The 27,170-nt window shown below is 33.9% G+C and overlaps 6 protein-coding genes and 1 long non-coding RNA gene across 7 annotated transcripts; 3 read left to right on the top strand and 4 right to left on the bottom strand.

The window, feature by feature from the left end:
• Positions 1 to 157: 157 nt before the first annotated feature.
• Positions 158 to 5,500, bottom strand: LOC106712820. The gene is made up of 2 exons (XR_001357097.2): positions 5,019 to 5,500; positions 158 to 606 (listed from the first exon to the last, which is right to left on the bottom strand). It is a non-coding gene; the product is annotated as an uncharacterized LOC106712820 (long non-coding RNA).
• A 4,663-nt stretch (positions 5,501 to 10,163) lies between these two features.
• On the top strand, positions 10,164 to 14,938 carry LOC106712776 (E3 ubiquitin-protein ligase PPP1R11). The gene is made up of 4 exons (XM_045686924.1): positions 10,164 to 10,402; positions 13,390 to 13,510; positions 14,107 to 14,285; positions 14,742 to 14,938. Exons 1-4 carry the CDS (start codon positions 10,316 to 10,318, stop codon positions 14,820 to 14,822), a joined length of 468 nt encoding a protein of 155 aa, XP_045542880.1. The 5' UTR covers positions 10,164 to 10,315; the 3' UTR covers positions 14,823 to 14,938.
• Positions 10,439 to 12,317, top strand: LOC106712775 (succinate--hydroxymethylglutarate CoA-transferase). The gene is made up of 3 exons (XM_014505416.2): positions 10,439 to 10,887; positions 11,179 to 11,356; positions 11,458 to 12,317. Exons 1-3 carry the CDS (start codon positions 10,551 to 10,553, stop codon positions 12,236 to 12,238), a joined length of 1,296 nt encoding a protein of 431 aa, XP_014360902.2. The 5' UTR covers positions 10,439 to 10,550; the 3' UTR covers positions 12,239 to 12,317.
• A 3,469-nt stretch (positions 14,939 to 18,407) lies between the features above and the next one.
• On the bottom strand, positions 18,408 to 19,857 carry LOC123721210. Its single transcript, XM_045679114.1, has 3 exons — positions 19,553 to 19,857; positions 19,006 to 19,371; positions 18,408 to 18,689 (listed from the first exon to the last, which is right to left on the bottom strand). The coding sequence occupies exons 1-3, from the start codon at positions 19,825 to 19,827 to the stop codon at positions 18,674 to 18,676; spliced, it is 657 nt and encodes a 218-aa protein (XP_045535070.1). The 5' UTR covers positions 19,828 to 19,857; the 3' UTR covers positions 18,408 to 18,673.
• Positions 19,836 to 23,785, bottom strand: LOC106712783. Its single transcript, XM_045679812.1, has 10 exons — positions 23,547 to 23,785; positions 23,128 to 23,437; positions 22,658 to 22,729; positions 22,010 to 22,117; positions 21,187 to 21,244; positions 20,477 to 20,551; positions 20,326 to 20,392; positions 20,146 to 20,244; positions 19,960 to 20,069; positions 19,836 to 19,854 (listed from the first exon to the last, which is right to left on the bottom strand). Exons 1-10 carry the CDS (start codon positions 23,697 to 23,699, stop codon positions 19,836 to 19,838), a joined length of 1,071 nt encoding a protein of 356 aa, XP_045535768.1. The 5' UTR covers positions 23,700 to 23,785.
• A 301-nt stretch (positions 23,786 to 24,086) lies between these two features.
• Positions 24,087 to 24,994, top strand: LOC106712786 (probable H/ACA ribonucleoprotein complex subunit 1). The gene has a single exon (XM_014505430.2). It carries the CDS (start codon positions 24,184 to 24,186, stop codon positions 24,838 to 24,840), a length of 657 nt encoding a protein of 218 aa, XP_014360916.1. The 5' UTR covers positions 24,087 to 24,183; the 3' UTR covers positions 24,841 to 24,994.
• A 1,230-nt stretch (positions 24,995 to 26,224) lies between these two features.
• On the bottom strand, positions 26,225 to 26,997 carry LOC106712795 (ER membrane protein complex subunit 5). The gene is made up of 3 exons (XM_014505438.2): positions 26,800 to 26,997; positions 26,672 to 26,724; positions 26,225 to 26,497 (listed from the first exon to the last, which is right to left on the bottom strand). Exons 1-3 carry the CDS (start codon positions 26,876 to 26,878, stop codon positions 26,276 to 26,278), a joined length of 354 nt encoding a protein of 117 aa, XP_014360924.1. The 5' UTR covers positions 26,879 to 26,997; the 3' UTR covers positions 26,225 to 26,275.
• Positions 26,998 to 27,170: the final 173 nt, after the last annotated feature.

Raw genomic sequence — 27,170 nt, 5'->3', positions numbered from 1 at the left:
TAATAAAATTATTGTTCTTAACTTTATCTAATTAATTAGTGATTCGGTGACTCGTCTTCAACGAGTTGACACCGTGTGGTCGTTGCGGCCAGATTCTTCCTATATCAAAGTGCTAATTCATACAGGATGTAAGGTTGAAAAAGAAAGGCAAGATACTAAAAAAAGTTTATTACAAAACTCTTACACCATAAAGATAATCTAAAGACAGGTTGATACGCATCGAGCAACGATTACAAACTAGAAATAAAAAAATTAAAACGTGTCGTTCAAGTTAATTTGAAGCTTTACGAAGATGTCTTTCTCGTTGTGTTTAATTTGCTAGCGGCCTAGGCCTCGTTGGTCAAGAGTTTGGGTTAAATTGGAATGCCCAGCGCCGTCCGTATCTGTGGTCTTTCCTGCGGTTTACTCGTTATGGTCTTCTGGCAGTTTTGAGCTGAATTTCCTTCGATGTTCTTCCGGTTTAATGGATATTTAAATGCTTGGGTATGTGACATTACTTAACTTAATAACTTAGATACTAAAATTACGGCTCTCATGTTACATTCATTTTAGTTTTTTTTTACTATTCACCTGCTTCATTGGTCTCTTGAGTTATACCCGCCACACCTGTAACAAAGAGATAAATATAGTTAAATCTCATGTTTCCATAAGTAATAGTTGCATGGCCAAAATAAACGGCAAAGCCTCCCGGTCATTAGTCTATGAAAGTGTGTCTAAATAATTTTAACAATACATGATAGGTATAATGTTCTAAAAGGACATTATTACGTGTAAATATAATGAACGTATCTATATCCATCGTATAAAAATACTGAACTAAATTACCGATATAAAATGGTGTAATTTATGTTCGGAATGGACCAACTATTTGCGTGTAACAAACATTAGTCGAATGATGCTGGTAACAGTACCGGGGATATTTAAAGATGAACACAACCTCGCCTGGAATTATATTTCTGTAATTGATGGGTTTTTACTTTTTTACTGTCCTAGTAATGACAGGTCTGATTCCACGTTATATTTCAACTGCTTTAATAAACTGATGAAGGGTATATTTGACATAATTTGTTTCATCGTTTGTCCAACTATAATGTTAACTTTGTTTATTTTTTGCCTAACTGATACAAACATACTGCATACAAAGTAGTGTCTGTAAGAATTAAACTTTACCAAGATCAAAAATAATTCCTCTCATATCTTACTTCTTACTAATATTATAAATGCGAATGTTTGGATCAAGGATCGCCAAACTATGTTGGTCAAGTGGCCCCTTTTCCAAAATGAACTGTTACCTCAGACTCCCATGGCCAAATTACCATCGAACACTTTGCGAATCCCTGGTTTAGATGTATGGATGGATGTTTGTTAGAAGGTATCTATGTAACGGCTCAACGGATCTTGATGAAATTTGGCACAGATGTAGAACATAATCTGGAAGAACACATAGGCTACTAATAAAATGTTTTTTAATGCCGCGCGGACAGAGTCGCGGGCGACAACTAGTAATTTATGTCTTTTAATGCTGACGTCATCGCTAACTCCCATTGGGGAACCCTTTAATAAGATATGCGGGTGTCGTGTAATGCGCGGTGTGCGGTGTTGACTGCGCTACGCATTTAGATGGCGTTCGCGTCCTTGCCAAGTCACTTACGCAGTTTGCTGGAATTTTGTTACAGATTTAAATAAACCAATCGGGAATTTGAAACATTTATATGAACAAGTATTCGTATGTAGGAATATTTTATTATTTATGAAATAATCGTCAATATTTTACAAGCATTTAATATAATGATTTCTGAAAACTTTAAAATACTAAACAGAGTCGGAACCAAGATTATTATTTAAGTTTATTAGTAAACTTTGTTTAATAGAGAATCTTCGAAGGTTTATTTTCAAAGATATTTGTCCCGACCCCAGAGTACCATAATGCAATGAACCGTAGGGGCGTGTGTGCCGAGTTATTTTTTTCTTCGTTAATCTCTCAATCTTATATGACTGTTTTAAAACATAATTGCTATTCAGCTGTTCTCATTTTTCAACAATATTTAATCTTCAATTTGTCAACTTTTCTTTTAATGTCAAATATTTGACAGTGAAACGTCAACGGTTACGTCGACGCCCATCTTTGAAAATATCTAAATGTGATTTAATATCCGGCGCTTCTTTTCTGTTCAGTTTGGAATTATCTTGTAATAATTGATGTGATTCTACATACCGGAGCCGCTTTGAGAATGCTACGATCGCTTTCAAACTGTTTTTTCGGATGCTTCGGACATTTTATTGTACGCCATAATTTTACGCGCCATGACAGCTCACGAAGTGGTTACTTTGAAGTGTTTTAATTGGTTTATTTAAATATGATTAGTTAGAATTAATCATTTTTGAAATGTAAATAAAGTTAACGCTCTCTATATTAACCAAGTTCTTAGTAGTTTTTTGCAAGAAATAATTACAAGAAAACTGAAACGTTTAATTTTAACAAATGAAAAGATTAGATACATAAGTAAATATTGAATTTCTTGATTGAATCGAACAGTGGTCTCAATTAATAGACTTTTGGATTATAACCTAAAAGAGGGGACAATGTTGAATATTATAAAATTGTTGATTTAATACTCGTGTTCTTTTAATACTTATTGTTAAGAGTTAAAGAAGAATAAATAAAATAATCGAAATAAGTCAAAGGTAAATAATATTTACTCAAGATTTAACTATTATCAACAGCATCCTGTAATTCTAAGTGATTACAGAACATCTCAGAGCATGCTAAATGTAAAATTTTAACGAAGCGGGAGAATTAATGATCTCGCAAAAGCAGCTGAAACCAGTACTTCTATAACGACTGCAATAAATCAGGATTGCCTCATTTATCGCAAATACATGACGTCAATAACACTCATGTTTTAATTCGAATTTAACGTAGTAAAAATAAAATAAACATTAATGGAATTTTAAATTACTTTAAATTACTGTTGAACAATAATTGCCAAAACAGATGTATTATTATCATTCAAAGTCTAGCCATTCTTAAGTTCCATTAAGTTATGATTGAGAAATTAAAATCTTGAAAAGTAAATTAACATAATCATCCGTCTCCGATGTTGTGTAGCTTTGTCTTTTTTAAATGGTTTTTAATTAACATACCTCGAACGTCATTTGTCGAGCTTTCGTCAACAGTTCCATCAATCGAAACATGTTAGTAATTTCTTTCTCTAAGAATTTAATGGTTTTGAACCACATTCCCTATTTAATAATCATTCAATGAGAAAAAAAAATTACACGAGAAATACTCTGATAAGAAAACTGAATATTTATAATTTTATTTTTTATAAGAAAATTATATTAAAATGCTCCATAATTGCATCACAACACTTTTACACAAAAAAAAGTTTACACAAAATAATTTGGCGCAACTCGCATATTTTTCAGAGAGATAACGAAAAGATAAAATAACATAAAAAATCACTGTTGCCAAATTACAATATTTCATTGCACTTATTTACGAATCTACGCGTTCAAAGATGGACGCGTATCATATTTATTTCTATTTATTATAAAAAGTACAAATATATAAAATGTTTTTATTAAATTGCATATCATCTGTCTATCAAACTCAGAGTTAGGGTGAATAAAACAGTAAACGACGCTTAGAGCTGCAGTTACTAAGATATAAGTTTGAGTATTAGTTGGCCGTATTTAAAAACAGAAAAAAAATGTTGATGACAGTGCCATTCGGTAATATTTTGTAAGATATCAATTTAAAAACCTTTAGTACATACAATTTAGTATGTGGGCATTAAGAACAAACATGTTTACTACATACGATTGCGTTTCATACTTCGCAGAACGTTTTAAAAAACACTTGGCACAAATACAAAATCATTTTTTATTACAAATAACGACTCAACTATATTATAATCTACTAGCGACCCGCCCCGGCTTCGCACGGGTGCAATGCAAAATATACCTACTACAGAATAAATGCACAATTTATTTAAGGTACTTAAATGGATAAGGATTAATGCTGTATTGTTTAAAATCACTTCGTAAAAGAATAAAAATGGTTATGCTGGGTTATCCCTAAGAGATAGACATATACCATCGCGGACTTTTTTGTTGAACTTTTTAAGGTGAACAATACTGTAGTACATTATTTTGGTCTATCTCGTAGGGTTCAGCCAGCGTTTGCAATATAAGCGCAAAAAAACGTGCTTATTTACGACATCACATTAGAAAACTTTAAATTTATCAGTGTTTCTCTACTATATTATGCATTTATTATACATACAAACCTTCCTTAAGAATCACTCTATATAAAAAAAACCGCGTCAAAATCCGTTGCGTAGTTTTAAAGATCTAAGCATACATACGGACATACAGCGAAAGCGACTTTGTTTTATACTATGTATTGATAACATATGAAATTCTTCGGATAATTTTAGAACAGGAAATGTAATCGGGAATTTCGAAGGCGCCATCAAGAAATATAGAATTAGAAACTGAAATTATATAATTAAATTTTGGCTTGAGATATTATTTATTTTTGGCGACATCATATTATGAAAGTGAATGCAAGTCTAATTATAAAATGATCACTCTCGATTATTCGGTCCATTGCTCTTCTATTTGTGAACTAGCAACACATCCATTCATTCATTTTTATTAATAGAACCAATAGCAACGAATATTATGATTGACTTCAAAGTTAAAAACACACTTAAGGACCATAACTATTCCATGGTTTAGCATGGTTTACTACGAAGTAGTTACATACTCTGTGTGGTTTAATTTTGGTTAGCACGTATTAACAACAAGAATTTACTAAAGATATTTTTTTAATAGCACTTTGATTAATATGTTAGAGAAAACTGGTATTCAACTTACGATCTTGTATGACTTGTATAATTTATGAGTTAATTTTGCTCTAGTTTTCATTAAGGTTAATGAAAACAAAGGATCAAGATCGCGATTACAGTATTTTCACTGGATAATATATTTTTGTAAAAGCATTACAAGACCTCAGAACATCCCGGAGTAGAGCAACCAGAGGCTGGCCAGCAGCAGCACCAGGATGAGGTAGGTAGCGATGAGGCTTGTCGTCTCGTGGTTGGGCATGTTGCAGACGGCACCGGCTCTGCACTTGACAAGTCGCTCCAGAAAACTGACTCGCCCCACGAAACTGTCTCCGGCCGACGATCGCCTACGCGAGGCCACGCCTCTTTCACACCAAATATTATCCACATTTATAAATATGAGTGTACAATAATAGAATCGTCGCTTTGACGGCAGCCTTCTGGAATCGGGCGGTGACGCGGTGATGGACACAACGACATTCAACTATTATTTAGATAAGACAAACAAACGAAATGTAATTCCAACCACAACTTCAGAACCTATACTCCGTCTGCCTAGGCTAAGCTGAAGTTCAATAAATCTAAAATCCTGCGTAGACGTAGATTAATTAGTTTCACCGTAATAATAAATTGGTAAAGTCCTGTACACTTACATATTTTAGAGTATCGCGGTTTAAAAGATGGTGGAATAGATGAGCCAAAGTAGGAAGAGCAGGATGACCAGGATCATGTAGGTGGCGGCCAGGTTGACGGTCTCCGCGTTGATGGGCATGGTGGCTGCAGCGTGAGGCGGCGTGCGGCGAGCGAGCAGCCGGCAGGCGCAACTGACTGCTGGAGGATCCTCGCGCTCCGGGCCCGGAATTACACGTCATAGTACTGGGCCACACTCGGGCGAAAAAGGATCCTCCAGAAATTTCAATATGTTCGATTTTTTTTAAGATCCTTAATCCTTTTACTTATCGATATTATAAAAAACTTCGAAAAATACCACAAAGCACAGAATTTAATTCAAGAGAAACCAAAAGGTTTTCGTTTAAAAGAGATCGTCCGACCTGGAACGTAGAAAAACGCAAAAAATCGACCGAAGGGGCCAACAACCGAAAGCAAAAAAACAACTGATTCCAACTTACAACTATCAGAGGACATCAGCTCAGATAAAAATAATAATTTCGTTTCTTCAGGAAATTTTACTTACTGATTTAAAAGACAGAATATAACATCCAGAGTGCAACGAGAAGCAGCAATAGAATGCAGTAGGTTGCCGCCAGGCTCTTCCCCTCAGACGGATGGTTGACCATTGTGCCTAGCTTCCTCGCTCACTGTGCAGATGCAACTGAGCACCGCCAATGTGCAACACTAATATGTACAGAACAAACAATACGACAACATTCTATTTTTCGTTCTGGCAACGCATTCGAGATTTATCGCCTGCCAGTACAGAATCTTTAGAGATGTGGCCCGTTGTCAGATTTGTTTACATCTTTTTCCAGATGTCATTGCCAAAATGTTCGCGTTCGTTGCTCTTCTGCTATGTACTAATGATCTCGGAGTTTGTTTATTGTTTTTTTTTTATAGAAAAATTGCACAAAAATATTTGTATTTTAGTGGTCCGAGTTCGGCCCTGTTGATTCATTTCTGGAGAATGATAAGCCGATCTATATTTGCTTCACTGGAATATATCGGCCGTGAAGATTTCAGACTACATGCATTGTAGTTTCGCTGTGTTCTACACGTTAACACACTTTTTCTATCAAAACACTTACTCAATTTCATATCAACACGATTAAATATGTAACCTCAGATTTTCGATCTACTTGGTGCCGGTATCATAGTTTTTTTTTTTTAATCATAGTAAATAAAAAAAATAATCTGCCATAAATTATTTATTTAAAGTTTAACTTTTGTTTTAATTTTAAAAACTTAAAACAAAAGTTAAACTATGTCTATTCCTCGTCAGCCTACTTCGGTCTCTTCGTTCGAATTTTGAAATTACGTAGGTTTGTCCTCTACGCCAGACCTTGGGGTACCTGAGGTTTCTGGTACGAGTATATTGTATTTTCGACATAAAAGAGCGCGTGTGTAAATCTATCTTAATTAAACTTCAATATGTGACTCAGAATCCTTGAAACTCTTGGTGATCCGTTGCCAAATCTTAACACATTTGGTTGAATTCAGAAAATACACATTTGTAGATTATCGAAGGTGTTAAAAACAGAAACATTAATACAAAAATATTGTCGTATTTATCAGTCTCGTTGAAAAACTACGATACCAATTATTTTTATGTATGTTTTGTAGCAGCCTACCATTCTCGATCTCACTTGTTCAGCAAATTTCAAGATACGAATCTTTATATCTAGATGAACATTACTAATTATTTGTAAATTAATCGACACATAAATAAATATTTGATTGGATTATAGTTTCAGTAATTCTTGGCATTTTAGCACCATTCATTAGTAAGATAATTATGACTTTCAATTTCTTTCGCTGCGAGCCAAATTATTATAACGAGCATCCGGAGTCGCTCGCTGCTCTGCCAAAGACGAATACAGACGCACAAACACACCGAAAATAAATAAACACAGCAATCGATAAGTTAAATATATTACTACATAAATTTTCTAAAGAATTTTGACTTTAAAATAAATAAACATAACATTTGTTTCACGCGAAATCGCGTTGACAGGTGTCAGTTGTTTTTTGGCAAGATAGCGGCCGTTCGACTAAGGAAAGGTTAAGGTTTCATCACTTATAGTATAGGTATCATAATATTAGTAGGACCATTAATATTTTATGAATTTATTTGTGATCAGACATTACCACTGCGCTTTCAGATAAAATGTAATCTGTGTAATGTAATTTTACGATTGAAACATTACACAAAGTGTAACATAAACAGGATGTCCTGTTACAAGAAAGCTATATTGAAGTAGTTTTATTAAACTTGTAAATAATGGTAACTAATTCCGTGAAATCCTTTATTTTATGAGATTACTTTAAATTATGACAAATTATTTGTTTAACTAAGCTATATTATTAAATTAAGATATTGGTTAATCATACTAATATAATTTATCATTTTAATTTTATTACAAAAGCATGAAGCTTTTAATATCTCGTTCTCAGTTTAGAAGTAGCATTAATCTATAAACTTGAAATATTTCCTACATCAAACGGCAGCCTCGCAACAATCAAAAACATATTCTTATGTTTTTCTATTTTCATTTCGATTTCGGCATCTGGAAAAAGTTCGTACTAATGGTATGAGGCTAAAGAACTCAACGTTCCGTTTTTTGTTTAAATGCTCCATTTGCAGATAACAATCATAAAACGCGTGAATAACTAACTAATCCTAACTTATTAATATCCTTTGAAAACGTTGAAAACCTTTTTTTTTTAATGTTGACATTGTCTTTGCGTGTTACCATTATCAGAACACTTTTATAAAAACACTATTGTTCCTCTTAATATCTTTGAAAAGACAGAAGTAACAATACCAATATGTTTCAATAATACAATATAAATTACAACGGAATTTTTCGTTACATTAAAATGAAAAGAATTGAGAATTGAGTAAATTATTTATATGCCAATTTTTAACTACACGAAAATCACAGTTATAGCAAGGCCACTTTAATAGGTCACATTTGATATCGAACAAGGTACAAAAAACCGTGCTGTAGTGGTGAGTAGCAATAGTGTTGGACAGCGCCGCAATGGTGGAAGCGACGTAAACAATTTTATAGCAGTCGACGTCGTAAAATACAGATCAAACATAATTTTTACAGCCCTCTTGAAATCGTAACGGCATGTGATTTAGAGAAGATTTGCTAGTGTAGAGTGATAGATAAGTTTTTAATTCTAACTCTTTGCACAAATTAGATATTTTTTTTAAATTCACAAAATTTTAGCGATCCAAAGTAACAAGACTTGTTTTGCAGTTAAACCAGATTTCCGTACTTTCCACATTAGCGACTTTCCACTGAGTTCGAAACCGAAAATGTTGGAATTTTAAATGAATATTTTACTTCATTGACATACTAAAATAGCGAAAGTACTTAATGTAGAACTATATATATTGCGACTGTAAATAGACACAAAAATAAGGCTATAAATAAATTTGCGGAGCAAAGACCGAAGTCCGTCCATAAGCGAGTTTGATTTATTTTAAAATAAACTCTGTATAAATATACCTGGAAATACTCCAAAATTTCTCACCGTCACCTAGCGCTTTTTTTTGTGCGATGAATAAATAATAAAACTTGCGGATGGAAAACTATCAACAGAGTTTAGTTTATTATACTTTTCTGTGAATATTATTATCTCACACTAAGGTTATTGTTGTGTTGGAATTTCGTCTCTTTTGATAGGTTTTTAAGATTTTAAAAATTTTTTACAAGAATATTTTTAGTGTTCTTTTTATAATCATAAATACACCACTAACTCTTTTGTGTAGTGATAAAAAGAATAGACCAACATTATTCTTCTCCGGCATTTATTTTGAAAACCATTAATTGAGCATAAAGCTAATCGGTTACTGGTTGACTAAATAGTCACCTTTTTCTAAAAGTACCGAGGTTATTTAATGTTCTTTTATTGAAATTAACGCCTATCTGGTTTTTAACGCAAAAGAAAAGATTTCAAATGTAGCATTGCAGTGTATTTTCAATCAGGCATTGGAAAACATCTTACATAGTATGTAATACAAGCGTATGATTGGTGTTTACGACTTTTTAGCTTTTTAAGGTATATTATAGTGTTGATCTAGGACTAAGTAAATAATTTCTACGTATATTTTTAAGGTTGATGAATAAATCCTTTTTCACGTAACATACTCTTGAAGGGTCGTCTAACCATCGTCGCAATACCGTCTACTAGACGGGTGATTCTATTATTAGTTAAAAAAAGTACTTTAGTTTTGCAAAATTTCAAATCTGGATGATCCGGTTTTACATCTGCATTTTTTTCGTTACAAATTGTTTTTTAATATCCGCAATAACTTTTTATATGAAACCATCACTAGTCGCCCGCGACTTCGTCAGCACTGTATTAAAAAAAGCTGTAATATGCCTGCGTATGTACATTACCTTCCCGTCAAGACCCGTCAAAATCGGTTAAAAATTATTTTTTGTCATCAGCTACGTAAAGACATCATGTGTACGAAATATTTATGTGTATATTTTTCGATATTCCATACGGACCGTCCAATTTTAGTTAAATGTATTGATGGCTTCATTTTTAATATATTTTAGCACGACAACACTTTTTGAAATTGTCGAATATTGACATTTATCAAAAACAAGAAATTTGACAGTTGTTTTGTTTTGTCAAACTTGCGTCATCTACAAATAATAATAGATAAGTGAATTATTACTAAATCGTGACTAGATACTTAGGTTAAAAACCGTTTTGAGATTTGAGTATAATGTGAAAAGACTTCAAGAAAAAACACTTCTTTGATGGGCGATCGCCAGAGGACGATTCAAGCTGAGGAGATGGCTACGACGAGCACTGCGGTAACAACGGTCTCCTCGCAAATACAAGAGGTAATATAATAGTGTAGATGTAAACACGACCTTATCTTCTATGTTTGATGTGTTATTACTACGATACGACAAACTAACTTCATGTTTAGATAACCGGTAGGCGCTCGAAGTGTCTATAGGTTGTTTTATTTAATACATCGTAATCATAATGGGATCTACAAAAACTTTTGGCGCGTACATTTTGAAACCTAGTTTTCGTATTTTTAACTTGTTAGCACCCGTTATAAGACGAAATTATTCTTCTAAATCGGCGGGTTTACTTAGCGATGTGAATGTGTTGGATCTTACGCGGGTAATCGCTGGCCCTTTCTGTACTATGACTCTAGGTGATTTGGGCGCGAACGTAATAAAAGTAGAGAGCTTAGATGGTGATGAAGCAAGAAAGTGGGGACCACCATTTCTAAAAGGCAACAAGGATTCCTTTTATTTTATGGCAGTTAATAGAAATAAGAAAAGTATATGTGTTAATTTCAAATCTGATGAGGGTAAGTAAAATATCTAATTACTTCAGTTTTCATTTGTTAAAACTGTAATTTTCGATCTATATCTGAAATTACGTAATTTAGACTTTGATGCTATATTCTAGATTTTAGTTTGCATAGTAAAGTTGATTATAGATATAATTGAAATTCCTACTCTTTGCATAATTTGCATCTTATCAATGTGTCATTATATTTGGTAACATTGCATCCACAATATAACAATAACTAAGTGAAACCTTTAACAGTTAGCCGAACTTCCTAATTATAAAAAAGAACAATTGATTTTTTTTTCAGGTAAAAACTTAATGTATGACTTAGCTAGGAAATGTGATGTGTTAGTAGAGAACTTTGTGCCGGGCAAGTTGGACCAACTTGGAGTGGGCTATAATGATCTGAGCAAAGTAAATCCTAAGCTTATATACTGTGCTATCACTGGTTTTGGTCCTACTGGACCATATGCGAAGAAACCAGGGTGAGTTGTTTTTTTAGATGAAAAATATAATATTGATTTGATTTGTAATTCTATTAAATATTTTTTTAATATAAAAACAAAATTGATTTGTATAATTTCAGTTATGACGTAATAGCAGCTGCAATGGGTGGACTACTGCATACAACTGGAGAACAGAATGGTAACACAGTGAAGCCCGGTGTTGCCATCACAGATATAACTACTGGCCTACATGCATTTGGTGCTATAATGACAGCCCTGTACTATCGGAAAAATACTGGAAAAGGACAAAAGATAGATTGTAATTTGCTATCAACTCAAATATCAAGCATGATTAATGTTGCAAATATATATTTGAATTGTGGTATAGAGCCAAAACGTTGGGGAACTGCACACGCTAACATTGTACCATATCAAGCGTTTAAAACTAAAGACGGAGAAATTGTTATAGGCACGGGATCAAATGCACAATTTGCTGATCTTTGTAAATTAATCAATAAAGATGATTTGATCAACGATGAAAGATTTATAGACAATTCCATGCGTGTACAAAATAGAGAGGAATTGATTAAAATTATAAGCGATGTTATTGTTACGAAAACAAAGAAGGAATGGGCGGTGATATTTAAAAATGCTTCGTTTCCCAACGGACCAGTGAATACTATGAAAGATGTGTTTGAAGATGAGCATGTGAAAGCAATAGAACTGGTTAAAGATCTACCCCATCCGGATGCGGGGTCTGTGAAAGTAGTAGGACCCCCCACTGTGTATAGTGTGGGGGGTAATTGCGCTCGGACTGCACCCCCTACTTTAGGACAACATACAAGAGATGTGTTGGCAAACTTTCTTGGATACCATGAAGCTAAAATTAATGCTCTCTTTGAAGGAAAAGTCATCAGATAAATTTCATCATAAAGATGTTTATTTCAGATATATAAAGATAAAAATGACATTATCTTACTGAAGAGCTGAGTAAATACCTAATGTTGTTAAGTATTTTTATATTAAATGGTGTTTTGTCTTTCTTTGTAATATTGACATAAATATAAGATATGATTGAATTATATACGTTTATCAATAAATAAATCATGAGGTGGTTTTTTTATTTATTTTTTCTTGATATTTTCTTAAAGGTGTATTTTTTTAACATATTTCCAAACACTTTAGTATGTTAGTCAAAATGTAATAAGCAGATATATATAAGCAATATGTGGAGGTAAATGCCGATAAGACAAACTATGTTTTACATAATGTTTTCTTAGATATCAATGATGTGAACATCTTCAGATAAATATGGCATCTTTATTTAAATAGTCATTATTTTATTTAGTTTTCTGTACAAATTTTTTTTTTGTTCTGAGACATATAAAAGTCTGTATTTTTCCATCTTTTCAATCAATATTTACCAGGATAGGATAGTATATTTAGTATAAATTTGTTCTAGTTTTTAATAAAATAATTTCCAAACCAGAACGAGGGTCTGCAGTTAAACTGGTGTTATGGATGTTTATCTGCATTGATGTTCTCGGTGTTCACGCCACTCGTTTGTTTATGTATATATAAAAACTTTTATTGATATCTGTAAACGGAGATTAAACAATTAGGCCAATGAGATAATGATGTGCATACAAATTGTATAAGTGACAGGGTAATCAGATTCAAAACTTATAACATTAGATGTTTTTACAAATAAAATTTGTAAAAAACATCATACAGAAGAAAAGCCGCACCCTGATTTGTAGGATAAAGCAGAAGGTAATAAAATATCGCAATTTGGGTAGTAGGTCTTTTACGAGATTACTATTTTACATAAGTATTGCTGTAGGATAATGACGTGTAGCTGGTTGATTACTGAAAAAATAGTCTAAGTGCTGCAGTTCTGTAATTGGCAAATGTTACATGACTGCATGTGCGTCACCAGGGTAAGTACAATGTGAAAAACTTCGAATAAGACCATATTAATGGTCCCTCTCCCTAGATCTAGCCAAGATCATCGGTTGGTGACGGCCATGTATGACTATGTATGTATGTTTAGTGTGTATGCTTGTTATCAGGCGAGCGTTGAGCCAGTGACGGTGATCACTTTGCGGCCGACTCGCTCCGCGCCGCGTAAGAAGGTCGGCTGGACAGAGGACACTGTGGACAATGAGCATATGAACAAGAAGAAGTCCAAATGTAAGCTCTAACAACGACACATAACACAATAATGAAATAATTGGATCAGACATCTTAAGTTTCTCTAGAGTTTCAAACAACAGTCGGACTTCTTTGTTCTTTAAATACAGTTTTTACAGTGGTAGATCCCGCAACACGAATCGGCCTGATTGACCGGTGAAATACCACGACTTCACAAATCACAGGCGTCAAGTGGAAGCAAGTGAGTGTGGTGCCTGAGTTCTAATTTTAGTCCATATTCCCTTCCCACCCTTTTTTTACAAGGATAGGATAAGAAAGGGAAGTAGATTGGACGGAGGAGGGACGCATAGGAAGAGGATATATCCTCTTTCTGTACATCCCTTCATCTGTCTAACGCATTTGCAATTATGGATGTTTATAGGCAGCGGTCGCTTCGTTATTTAGGTGGATTCAGATGACCGCTTGCTCGTTTGCCACCTTATGATATAAAAAAAATAACTAGCTCTAGTAAAAAACTAGCCAGTGTCGAGACCTGACTAACAATACAATCTAGCCGTACTTAATTCGTTTCACGCGTGAATATTAAATAAGATTATAATAAGCGATGTCTTGTATTAAAGTTGTTGTGTACAAAGGTTGTTGCATATACGAGAAGCCGCGGCGGTTCGACGAGTCGGAGTCTGAGAGTAGCGAGGACGAGTGCGAGAACTGCTTCGGGCACGTGGAGCGCAGACACAAGCATCGCGCGCCTGGACATGCACACGACACCACCGTCGCCATGGCTACCACCACCACCACCACGGCAGAGCTACAGGTGAGGTTTTACATGTCGCTTGTTATATCCCACCATGGCATCACCAAATTCAAACTTTATAGCGGTTCGAGGTTAAAGTTCAGGTAAGTTTCCCAGATGGAGAAAAACGTTCTCATTGTGTCAATAAAATTACGTTTTACGAAGTGTCTCTAATCACATTTAAGAGGGAGAAAGAAGGAATCGCTAACTCTTATTTACGATATGGAGTGATGTCACTGACCTCTATAAATGGACAGGCTATAAGACGTAGTTTTTTGTGCCTATTTGAATTTTGCCATTTTGATGCTGTGATGGTAGTGGTTTGTAGTGGTGATAATATACAATTAGCTATCACGTAACATCTACAGGTGCGTTAAAATCGTAATGAAGTATAAAATATCATTTCAAAACAATATCCTATTCAATTATAGAGATCAGTGAGTGATATATATTTTTAATGTCTGTGTTGTTATCTAGAACGAAACAGAGCCGAATGTGGAGGTGACTCTGCAGCCGTCAGAGGATCCCCCCGCGCCCCCCACTCCGCCCGCCAGTTAGACTGACGTGGTCGGCAAATACTCTAAAATATTCCTTATTATATTCGTCGTAAGAGAAATATTTCTCATTATAGACTCATTTAGTTAGGTTATAAAATTTTCTTTCTAAGTTTTCCTCAGCAGATACATAGTTACGTAATAAAACTTAGTTTATGTAATAAGTGTACGTATAAATCAAAATTCATACTGTCCTTTTTTCTCTATAGCCAGTTAACATGAAATACAACTGTATTATAAAAAAATATACTGTCTTAATAATACTGAAATTATATTAAAAAATATTTCACTAACAGTAATTCTATTCGCTTTTTATTATAAAGAAAAAAATCTTAAAATTTTTCATTCACTCCATTACATGATTATATTTAATATTATTTTTTAAAATTAAAGTTATTCCAGATTTTATTGTAGGAATATTTAACAATTTCCATGTTCCTTTAAATCTGAACCTAACTTAAATACAGTCGAACCTCGATAATGGAGATGTCTACAAGGGACTACGATATTTTTCTCGCTTAAGGTCCACTTGAACCGGACAATGACTCTAGCTTAAAGAAGTTTCTTGTTCCAACTTCGGTTGTATATAGAACCTTTGTCGTAAAACGTTTTAGATAATTAAAAAAAATCTATTAGGATTCCGTAACAGTTGCCTTGTACTTTGTTAAAAAAAATATAAATATTTTAATAGGTCATAGGATCTTTTTCAAAGATAATTCTAATATTATAAAATTAATACTTTGCATATTTGAATATTTATAAATATTGTAAAATAAATGGAGGAGAATGTAGACAGGGATTATCAATATTTTTGCCTTACACTGGACCTTATGGTCTTGTAGATTCTTTAAGAAACAATGTTAACACATTTATAGATTAAAAAAAAAACATTATATATATAATACTCTTTGTCAAAGTGGTCATAGACATAACGTCAAAACGTTTAGAAATTCATTATTGGATTACTTAATAAAAATTAAGATACAATGGAGTAATAAAAGGATGAATGGAGAAATGTTAAAATTGAAGATTTTTTACAAGTGAAAAGTATATGAAAGAAAATTAATATGAATGGTCAAAAATATCCACGATTTCATGAAAATATTTCGACTTGAACCCAAAGAAAATGAGACTAGATGTTTTTAAAATTTATAATCTCCCTAAATTATTGTTGAGAAATATATGCGTATGTATAGATTAATTAATTTTACTTTCATTAAAATGTAAATTATAAAGATGTCTGTTTGTTTTATTTTGCAAGTTTTACAACTATTTGTAGCCTGTAACTCAAAGGGGTAGACAGAGATCACGGACTTCCATTTGGTGTGGCCAAATGAACCTCCACAATACACTTTACGCCATTTCGGGAGACCCGAGAACTCACATATGTGCAGGTTGCATCACGATGTTTTCCTTCACCGTACAAACGTTGGTTAAATGTACATATGTAAATCGAAACTTGAAAAACATATTGGTACATGGCGGGATTCGAACCCAGGACCTGCAGATTGCAAGTCAAGTGTTTAACCCTTAAACTAAGGGAATCATAATTGAAAAACGGTACAATTTTTTAATCTATTTTATAAATAACATGATTACAAACATTACACAATACATATAATTATAGATTAAATGAAAATTGTTAAATTAAATCCATAAAGTAAATTATAATAATATTTAATAAATCGAAAATTATAAATGAGATTACAAAAATACAGTTAAAATATTCGATTTATTACAATAAATAAATGAAAACTTTTATATCAGTCTTACAGGAAACTTTGATATATGTTTCTTAATTTTTTTAATCTACATCGGTTCCTAACAGGTAAATATATAAAAACCTACGTAAGCATAGAAAATTACATTACAAGGCAGTTATAGACCGACAAAGTTATATGACCCGGTAGACATAAACTGATATGAGCGTCCTCCTGACAATGTCAAAAAAGTGACAAAAGACTTCCCAATCATATCCCTCGTCCCCCTAATTTTAAGACGATCTTAACCCACATACATACACCATTTGTAAATATATTTATGTGACTATATTAATAAAAATAATATTAGATTATAAGATGTTTGTCTCATAACCTACTAACAATACTATGTATATGGTGTTCGTCCTTTTTAGGTAAATCAACGTTTGTAGATAATTCTTATCCATATGTAAAGTGTTGCCAGTCTCTTTAATACAAGAATAAAACTATAAACACTCGACACTGGCCCAATCCGCTGAGGGAGAGCCATAATCAAGAGACTGAACTTTACTGACAGAAGACTTCGTACTTGTGTCGTGTTATTTTTCTGTCATTTTCTATACCTTTTAGGTTATATTTTCTACAATAACTGCGACTACAGCCTCTCATCGAACCAAATAACCCTTGTTTGACTATACTACAAGGGTCTTGTGACACATTTTTGACATTGTCAGGAGGACGCTAGTGAGCTTTCATAGTTCTGTGCTCACCGGGTCAGATAAATTTGTCAGTCTATTTAATAAGCTATAAATAATTAGAAATACTTAGTATGTATTTTAAAAAGAGCTATTTAAATTGAAAAAGTATTTCTTCGTCTATTTTTACATAGCTATTAATAAACATCATTAAACGTTAAATAACCACAAAATAGCGTTTCAGTTCTTCATGAATAAATATTAAGTACATACATTTAGTAACTATCTAATAATAAAACAGCTTTAAATATACAAGATCTTTTTATTTTTTTATTGAAAATTTCATAATTATTGTGTAAGAAGAAAACCGAGACAATAAAGAAAAAATGAAAAGGACACAGATGAAGAAAGATAACAAAAGATTCATAAAAAGATAAGATAATAGAGATGAAAAAATACCAATAATTTAACAATTTAATTACAGTACCAACAATTAACATCTGTAAAGGTGACGTCACACGATGTGTCACAAGCGGGTCCTCAACTCAACAATTAAATTTAACTTTTTTTTTATTTAATTGAGCTAATAATGTGATATGTTGGCTATAAAGGTAGAGGAAGATCAAAAAAGTATGGATGGATTGTGTGAAAGAGGATATGCGTAAGAAGAGGTGGGGGTTGATAGAGATGTATGGAGGAATAAGTACATACTGTGCCGACCCTCCATACGGATAAGGGCAGGTTGATAATGAATGTATATTGTGTTTAAAACACCACATTTATTATATGGTACATTGTTCAACAGTCATTGTTAATTGAACTTCCTGATAGAGTTACTAAATGATCACTAAGTGTAGGTTTAGTATATGTAAGGTACTGCCGATGTGATAATATTCAATACTTCTATGATTACTTCGATGGTTCCTATGTATAAGGGTCAAAGTAACAAATTGATGGTTTACTTTATGTTAAAAGTTACCTCTTAGTTTAGTTAACTAAATAAAATACACATTTACATGTGTAAATGTTATTTTTTTGCTGAAATAAAAGGGTGTATGCGGACTAATTTCTTATATGGTTGAAACTTTGAAAGCGTCTCCTGTAAAGTTGTCTTTTCACATTGGCCCTTATTCATAGGAGCCATTGACTTGTGCACTTTAACATAGATTTTCAAGACATCAGAGCATGTTCTTGTTGTATATAACAGACAAGGGGAGAGAATATTGTATTAATATATTGTCTCTGTTTTATTCAAAGACAATTAGAGGGATGTGGAATGTTCAACAGTTACTGTAATTATCAAATCATTAATTTAACAACTGAAAATAATTTAACATAGTAACTGATTATTACGTAAATATATGTTATCTAATATTATTTGACAATCACTTTATAGACATACAAACATACAACATGCATATGTGTGGATATATTGTCGCAGCAAACATCTCTATTTATGATCACCTTCGTAATTTTCTGGAAAAAACAAAACAACCATTTTTGTAACTACCTACCTTCAATTTACTACAGACTGCATACATTTTATTTAAAAGTGCTTTCAAATTTTTTTTCTTGTATTATAAATGGGAATGTTTAAATGTATGGATGTTTGTTTGAAAGTACCTCCTAAGCAGCTCAACAGATCTTGATGAAATTTGACACAGACATAGAACATAGTCTGGAAGAATACATCGACTACTAATTAAGTTTTTTTTTAATTCCACGTAGACGAAGTCGCGGGCGGCAGCTAGTTAAATAACATATATATAAAAGGTATTTAAAAAAAGCATACCTATTGAGCGGTTTTTCTCTATATACGACTTGTTTCCTCGGTCTTCTGGAGCGTCCCTCCTGTTTCTCCACGCAGCTGTCACTCTCCGGTGTCACGCTGCGACTGTTGTCACGTCGATTCTCGTCTGTATCACGTCGAGAAGCACTAGTGTCACGTCGAGAGGCACTAGTGTCACGTCGAGAAGCGCTTGTGTCTCGGCGAGAGGTGCTAGTGTCTCGAGCTTTGTTAGTGCCTCTCCGTGTGACGTGTGTGGTGACGTCATTGTCGGTGTCCCGAGTGTCGGACACTTGTCGCACACTGTTGTGTCTGCGGCGAGGTGCCTGCTGCACGGGCTCGCTAGACCCGCATGCGGTTGTGTTAGTTTCTCTGGTAGTAGTAAATTTCATAGTAATATCTAAATTCAACCTTATTCTGATAGCAATAAAGGTTCTTATTGCAAAATATAGGAGAAATGACATCGGATTTCAACTTTCACTTAAATCATAGTTTTTTTGTAGAAAACATGTTTTATGTGAATGTTTGCGCAGTGAAAACTAAAGATACTTACGATACGATGATGACGCGCGCGTCAGTGGCACCATTGGGGCTGGGAGCGTCAAACCGCGTTAAATCCTTTGCAGAGTCCATGACAATCTTGGGGCGGACTTTCATCTGAATTATCGGTGAGAGGACGTCATCCTCTGGATGTTCCTGTGCCGGCGCTGGCACACCATTGGCCGACTTCTGATGGAGTGACTGCAGGATCGGAGACGGCCGAGGTGATGAGTGAGGCTTCATCTTCTTAGGAGGTGAGGAGCTCTCTTCTTCGTCATCGAATTTCATCTTCGCGACTACCACTTTGAGTACTCGCTTGTTGATACTGTGACATGTCACCAAAATTAATTCTATTAATTTCCATATGGTCAAATTGGCCATATATTCAAATTTATTGTATAATATTTAGTGGTAACGTACCTGTTTCTGCGCGAGGGGGGTTGGTGTGGGGAGGAGGTGCGCTTGCGGCGTCGCACGGTGGGGGTGAACGCACCCCCAGCACCCCCCACTACCGGCGATACCTCATTCATCTGTTTATAATTGTTGTTTACATTACCGAATATTACAAGAAATTAAATTTATTTTTTTATAAATTGTGAACGTTACCTGTTGCCTGTTCAGAGACATGGATAAGCTGCCCTCGATCTCTTGTAATTCAGTGGTGGAGTCCGGCTCCAGGGTGAGGTGGCTCTGAGTCCTGTTTGTCTGTTACACAAATTATTAAAATTAAGTCAAACTGCAACGAGCAATGCCAAAGACAATGGATTGATTACTATCCATACATACCTGTGTATCATGATGAACATCGAGCAACCAACTCGGACCCTCCAGTGGATTATCTGAGCAACTTCCACTAAAAAAAAAAAAACATTGGATATTTTTTTTTTTTGAAGAGAGTGAATATTATGATGACATAGTGGCATTGATATTTGAATACCTTGCAGTTTCAGGTGATGGTGTCTCATCACCACCCTCTGGTTCCGCCTCTTCATTTACAGTTTCCAACAATTGCCTGAAAGAATTATGTCTTATCTAATTTACAGCCTAACCAGGAAAATAGAAAACTTGTCACGGGGGCGTAACAATCGCCTCCTTTATTAAATCACTTGGTAGAAATGAGGGCTATATTTTTCCACACTATGGGGAGGTATTTTATATATCTGGTCAAGTTTATACACATTTTTAAGATCCCAAGACAAGTGTGGACAAGTTATTAGTGGTTTTTAAAACCAATGGCCAATGTGTTTGTCTATGCTTTTTTCATCAAAAGGTGGCAAACGAGCAAACACCTAAATTCGCCAAAATAGCGAAATACGAGATTTTATACAGATACATGTAATAAATAACTATAGAGCGTCGATGGCTCAGAGGTTGAGCACTTTGTAATCTGCAGGTCCTGGGTTCGAAACCCGCCATGTACCAATATGTTTTTCGATATACATATGTACATTTATCCGACGTTCTTATGGTGAAGGAAAACATCATGATGCTGCACATATTTGAGAAGAAATTCAATTATATGTGTGAAGTCAACCTGCACTTGGTCAGCGTGGTTGACTATGGCCTAGTCACCCTTAAATTAGGGTAGGCTCCGAACACCTCAGTGGGGTTGTATAGTGAGCTGATGATGATGAATAAATAACTTACGGACTCATAAATGCAGCATTATCATTCTGTGATTCCTCCAATTCTTGTTCACCGCTGTCTGAAAATATAATACAAATTTGTTATTATATTTGTATTTTTTCCAAATAGTGTTACTTACGTTTGATTGCTTCTGTTTCAAATCTCAGACTAGCATTTTAGTAGCAAAATATACACAAAGAGACTGTCTTAAGTAACTTAGGGCCTAACTATAAAAAACTTACAGTGTTTCAATGACATTTTACCTTAAACATATGTCAACTATTTTATTGTATGTTGATATTACGATGGCTCCTATGAATAAGGGCCAATGTACAAATTGACGCTTTCAAAGTTTCAACCATATAGGAAAAACTAGGCCGCATAGGCCCTATTACTTCAGCAATAAAATAACATTTACGCCTGTAAATGTGTATTTTATTTAGTATATGTTAACTACACCAAGATGTAGCTTTTAACATAAAAAAATAAAAATCATCAATTTTTTACTTTCTCCCTTATACATAAGAACCATAGATTAGACATTTTATATTTAAGCATAGGATTCCAAAATGCTTGACAAATAAACAAATTACGTATTATCTGTTTGTCAAGGATTTAAAAAAAAAGCATTATTGATAGTAGTTTTGGTTATACATTATTTAAAGGTAAAATAAAGTCTTTTATAACCACATTAACATCAGAAGCAGTCAAAAGGTTAAAACATGTGTTTAAATAAACAGTGATTGAACGTTATTTTCGGAGTAAAACAACATTTTAAAATTCTTTTGAGCTCAGAATAATTTTTGTTGATTTGGGCTGGTGCTTAAATTTTTATGCAATGTACCTTCTAAGCCTAGATCTTCAGTACTGTTTTCTATATTACTAGCCTCATCCTCATCTTGATTAGCCATCGATTCTGCTGCATCTATCCTTGTCAATGGAATGTATACATCTGTAATTTATAAATATGTGAAGAAAAAACTTTGTACTATTTTTTACATTACTAAAGTTAAGTGCGGAGTAGTGCACAAAGATATTTTGAAATCAAATAGATTTAAAAAAATCCATAGAAATCTATGCGGAATTAAAAAAACTAATAAGTAGCCAATGTGTTCTTCCAGACTATGTTCTATATGTGTGCCAAATTTCAGCGAGAATATTTTAGCTGTTTGGAGATGCCTAATATCATTAATCCATCTATCCATCTAAATATCTAATATAATATTTGTAAGATAGTCTTCTTTGATTGTGAATTGTGGTCTAAAAACTAATAGGGGATAAATAAGTATAAAAAAAATTACATGACAAAGTATTTCGGTTAAAACATCACAAATTGTAATTGTAAAAATTGCGGATATAAAAATCATAAACTGTACTATTGAATGATGCAATAAAGTGAATTACAAACCATCTAATATAAAATTCACATCTCTTAAGAGTGATCTCTTTGTGTTGGATTTTCATTTGATTGAAAAATAAACTTAGTTTGTACCTTGTAAGATATGCATTGGCACCGGTCGCTGTGTGACATTGCGATTTTGTTGATTAGGGCTTCTATTTGCAGCTGAAATACAAGGCATTTAAAATCATATTCCATTATGAGGGGATGGCTGAAAACCAGCTCGACACTGTATCCTAACCGGTGTTGGCGAAGCTGAGCCACCCCCTTTTGCCATCACTGTATATTGTAAAACATTGTGTTTTAAAAGTTTGTAAATTTCAATGGCAATAAAAGTTTATTATTATTATTATTATTATTATGAGAAAAAATATGTCACAAATTTAAAATTAGTACAATTAATCACATTTAATTTACATTAAAAAAAATAGCAACAAACTTTGATACAAATAATTGCTATTATTTACATGAATTGCACTCTATTCTAGAAAGATAAAAATGTTAAGTTCATTGTGTCAATAAAATTGTGTTCCTATGTAATATAACAAACAACTTTATCTTACATGAAGTGCTACTATTGAGCAAAGTGCGGCTAAGTGAAACCACTGGCTGGATGGATTGGCCACCAATCAGCAGTGGGGGAACCCTGTTCACCCTCTCCCTCTCAGCAGCAGCCGGAGTCCCGCTCAGCGTACTCCAGCGCGGAGATGACGCGTCCAGCTCTTGTCTATCACGCATATATGTTTTAGCTAATTCCAAAGTCCTAGCTACCGCATTGGATGCTTGCACCAAATGGGTAAGTGTCTCCTGAATCGCAGCTTGGAGTGCTGCATCCAGTTGCCTTATTTGAGCTGCACCACCACTACGAATTCTCTGTAAATATTTCACTCAGGTCACACACAGTTGTCTTCATATTGTAGAAGGATAAATATGAAATTAATACAAACTCTAGTATATGTCTAGTAAACACTATCAAACTTACGTTCAATTTTAATTTTAATTCGTTTCGGTCTCGTATGAGATTCAATTTTTCTCTGTCTCTTTGCGCTACCGCAATTTTCGACTCTTCCAAAGCCTTCGCTAGTTCAATATTTCTCTTTTTAAGTTCTTCCACTTCTTCATTTTTGTCAGCCATTCTAATAACTTCTAAGGTTACAAAAGTATTATTTATTTACGAATGAAATTTATTCGAAAATATAATTCTTAAAAGCAGCTTCAGTCAATTTTCGTTTTTAAATTGAGGTTTGACAGTTGACACTTAGTTGACATCTTGTTCTTAGCGTTTTGACATTTCGGTTTTGTGTACAGAACACAACAATTTTTAGATTTTCTAAAGAAAAGAAGATAGAGGATCACTTTATAGCGTATCCACTAAAAATTATATATTTATATATTATAACCCAACCTTTAATCTTACAGAATTTATTTGAAAAACAATTGAACGCTCACATTTTGAAAACAAAAGGTGTCAAAAGCGTGGCTGTAAGATATCAGTGCTTTTGCTTCGTTGTTCAATGTGCAGCGTTACAAAAAAAACCTTAAGTCAAAAACGCGTGTGATGAAAACATATGTAGTTCTTTTAGGTTATTTTTGGTAAATTACAAGTTTTATTGTTAGAAATGTCGTTTCGCGGTAGAGGAGGCGGCGGCGGGCGAGGCGGTTTTGGTGGGCGCGGAGGAGGACGCGGTGGGAGAGGTCGAGGTGGCGGCGGCGGAGGCGGCTTCAGACAACAGGACTTCGGGCCGCCGGAGACAGTCATTCCTCTGGGTCACTACGGCTGGACGGTTCAAGACGATTTAGTTTGTAAAGTGGACATAGAGGACGTCCCGTATTTCAATGCCCCCATTTACCTAGAAAATAAGGAACAAATAGGAAAAATAGACGAAATATTTGGAAACTTGCGCGATTATTACGTGTCCGTGAAACTCGGGGAGAATATAAAAGCTAAGAGTTTTAAAGACGGGCAGCAGTTTTATATCGATCCTGCGAAGTTATTACCGCTTAAGAGGTTCCTGCCGCAGCCTCCGGGCGCTAAGAGAGGCGTGGGACGAGGAGGTCCGCGCGGTGGCCGCGGAGGAGGCTTCAATAGGGGAGGCGGAGGTCGAGGCGGTGGTTTCAACCGCGGCGGTGGCGGCGGTCGGGGAGGCGGCGGGTTCGGCCGTGGAGGAGGTGGAGGTGGTTTTGGTCGTGGCGGCGGAGGTGGCGGAGGATTCGGTCGCGGAGGCGGTGGTGGGCGTGGGGGAGGTGGCTTCAGAGGTGGGCGCGGCAGATACTGAGTGATAGTGATAAGTGTTAAGTATATTAAAGACTTGCAATGTTAAAATATTAAATCCAATTTGTGTCAGGACAATTTTGATGTATTCTCAAATACAAGTGTATAACATAAATAAAATTTCTGAAACAATTTTATTCACCATTCAAGGTGTATTTCAAAACATTATTACTGTAAATAAATAAATTGATACCATGCACTATGCCCACTACATAAGATAGACATGTGAATCAAACTTATGTATTAATTATACTCATATATCTATATAAATTGAGAATATATTTTTGACAATACATAAATTTGATTCAAGGAATATGTGGCATCTAATACATTAGTTATGGATGGAGTAAAAAGAAATTGTAAATTGTTGACACAATATTGTATTTGACTATTTTCTTTTAATATAAGAATAATTTCTAATAACCGTTTTTTCATATACCTTTTATCTTTTTCTAGACCAGGGATTCTAAAAGTGGTCTTAAAGCATTGCTAATTCTCACTCTGTCTTCTCCTATTGACCTAAATCAGAATGAAAAATAATAATTGATCTTAAAAATAGGTAACTTGGCCATGGGGATCTGAGGTAACAGTTCATTTTGGAAAAGGTCACATGTCCAAAATAGTTTGGGGATCCCTGTTCTAGATAATCTGATTGTAATATATAACCTACTCACAATATCCAGCAAATGTTTTCATACATGAAATGATGTTGCAAGAAAGCAAGCAGTTTACTACATGTTTCGTTATTACTAACTAAGAATTTGTAACAAAATTCTCGCAGATGTGTCATCAATCTTCAAATATTAGAGAAGGGGGGCATAAAATGTTAAATATTATGCAGAACAGGATTGCAATGAGGTCTTTTGTACCTTTCACTAGTTAAAATGCTGCACAACATACTTCCGCTTGATATTTGTCTTCTGTTATGTTGTAAAATATTTATTTTCTACTTTGGAATCAGGTGTTTTGTACTTTCTTTTTTATATTCTTCGATTGTATCCTGTCATCAAACATTCTTAGCTACTCACTTAATTCTTATATATAGGTACAATCTGTGACCTTCATTTATGATGCCTACTTTATAAAACAGAGTATTAGAGACATTGGCGAAATCTATAAACACCAGAATTTTTTAACATAACTATAAAGAACAACAGAAAAAAACAGACAGAATTTTTTATAATTTATTACCACAATTTTACCACACAGTTGCTTATTAGTTTTTAATTTATATTGATATCTACAGCTTCAGGTTTTGTACATTGTATATTTTTATGCAATATATAACTTATATACTACATTGCTCCGAATAGAATTAACTAAAAAAAGAAGTTACCAATGGGAATATTTTCCTTTTTCATAATTATTTAGATTTATCTATTTTTGGTGAAAACTAAAATAAGATTTAGATTATAAATAGAAATTAACTATCAAATCAATCATTCTAAATTGTCTAAATCACTTTTACTTGGACTAGGTACATAATTGCATGCTAGGGCTCTTCCTCTGTGGTTAAAGATGTAGAAAGATGGCAGGTTACGTTGTGTCTCCCATTTGATGTTGTTCAATTCTGCTGCTGCGGGTATTTCTCGGAGATTACCAGCTACATTCAGTACACCCCACATTACAGCAAATAAACTTAATACTGCTTGGAGTACAATCTGTAAATTGTTTATTCATAGCATTCTAATAAAGGAGTAGAGTTGTGGTAAGTTTTGATGTCCAACAAAAACAAAATATAAACATTTTAGTCACTTCTTAATAGATGGCTATTGAAATAGTTAGGAAATTCAGAATAAGAAGCAATTATGCAACATCGATATAAACAAACTTACATCTAAAGGTAAAGTCGTAAATTCTTGTGAAGTGATCCTTAAGTAAGTGCGATCTGTAACACAAAATTTTTAATTTATATTGACTTATTAAAGTTTATCAAATATAAATAATAATAAGTATATCTTACGCTGCGCTGCCGAGAATGCGGAATGAAATAAAGAAATAAATCCAACTATAACAATAATCCTATGAATCGATGAGTCCATGTTTTATAAGTCCCAAACTTACTTATATTTCTATTAAAGTCTTATATTTAGGGAAATTTTCTAAATTAAATTTAAGTATGATGTTTTCCGTATACTAAAAAGTGAAAAACTACTGAATTTTAATAGAATTATACTAAAAATAATTAGAAATTCGCTATATTATAGGCTTAATTTAAGGAATCGAATGACACGAACGACTTGACAGTTGACAATGTCGTTAGTCGTGACAAGTAAAAGTCGAAACCACAAAGACATGACAGTGATATTTTAATGTATGAATGCGATCGCATCT

This window comes from Papilio machaon, chromosome 1 (assembly GCF_912999745.1).
Source record: "Papilio machaon chromosome 1, ilPapMach1.1, whole genome shotgun sequence".
Lineage (NCBI taxonomy): Eukaryota > Metazoa > Arthropoda > Insecta > Lepidoptera > Papilionidae > Papilio > Papilio machaon.
The sequence above is the reverse complement of the archived record's forward strand: the minus strand, read 5'-3'. Positions and strand labels throughout refer to the sequence as shown.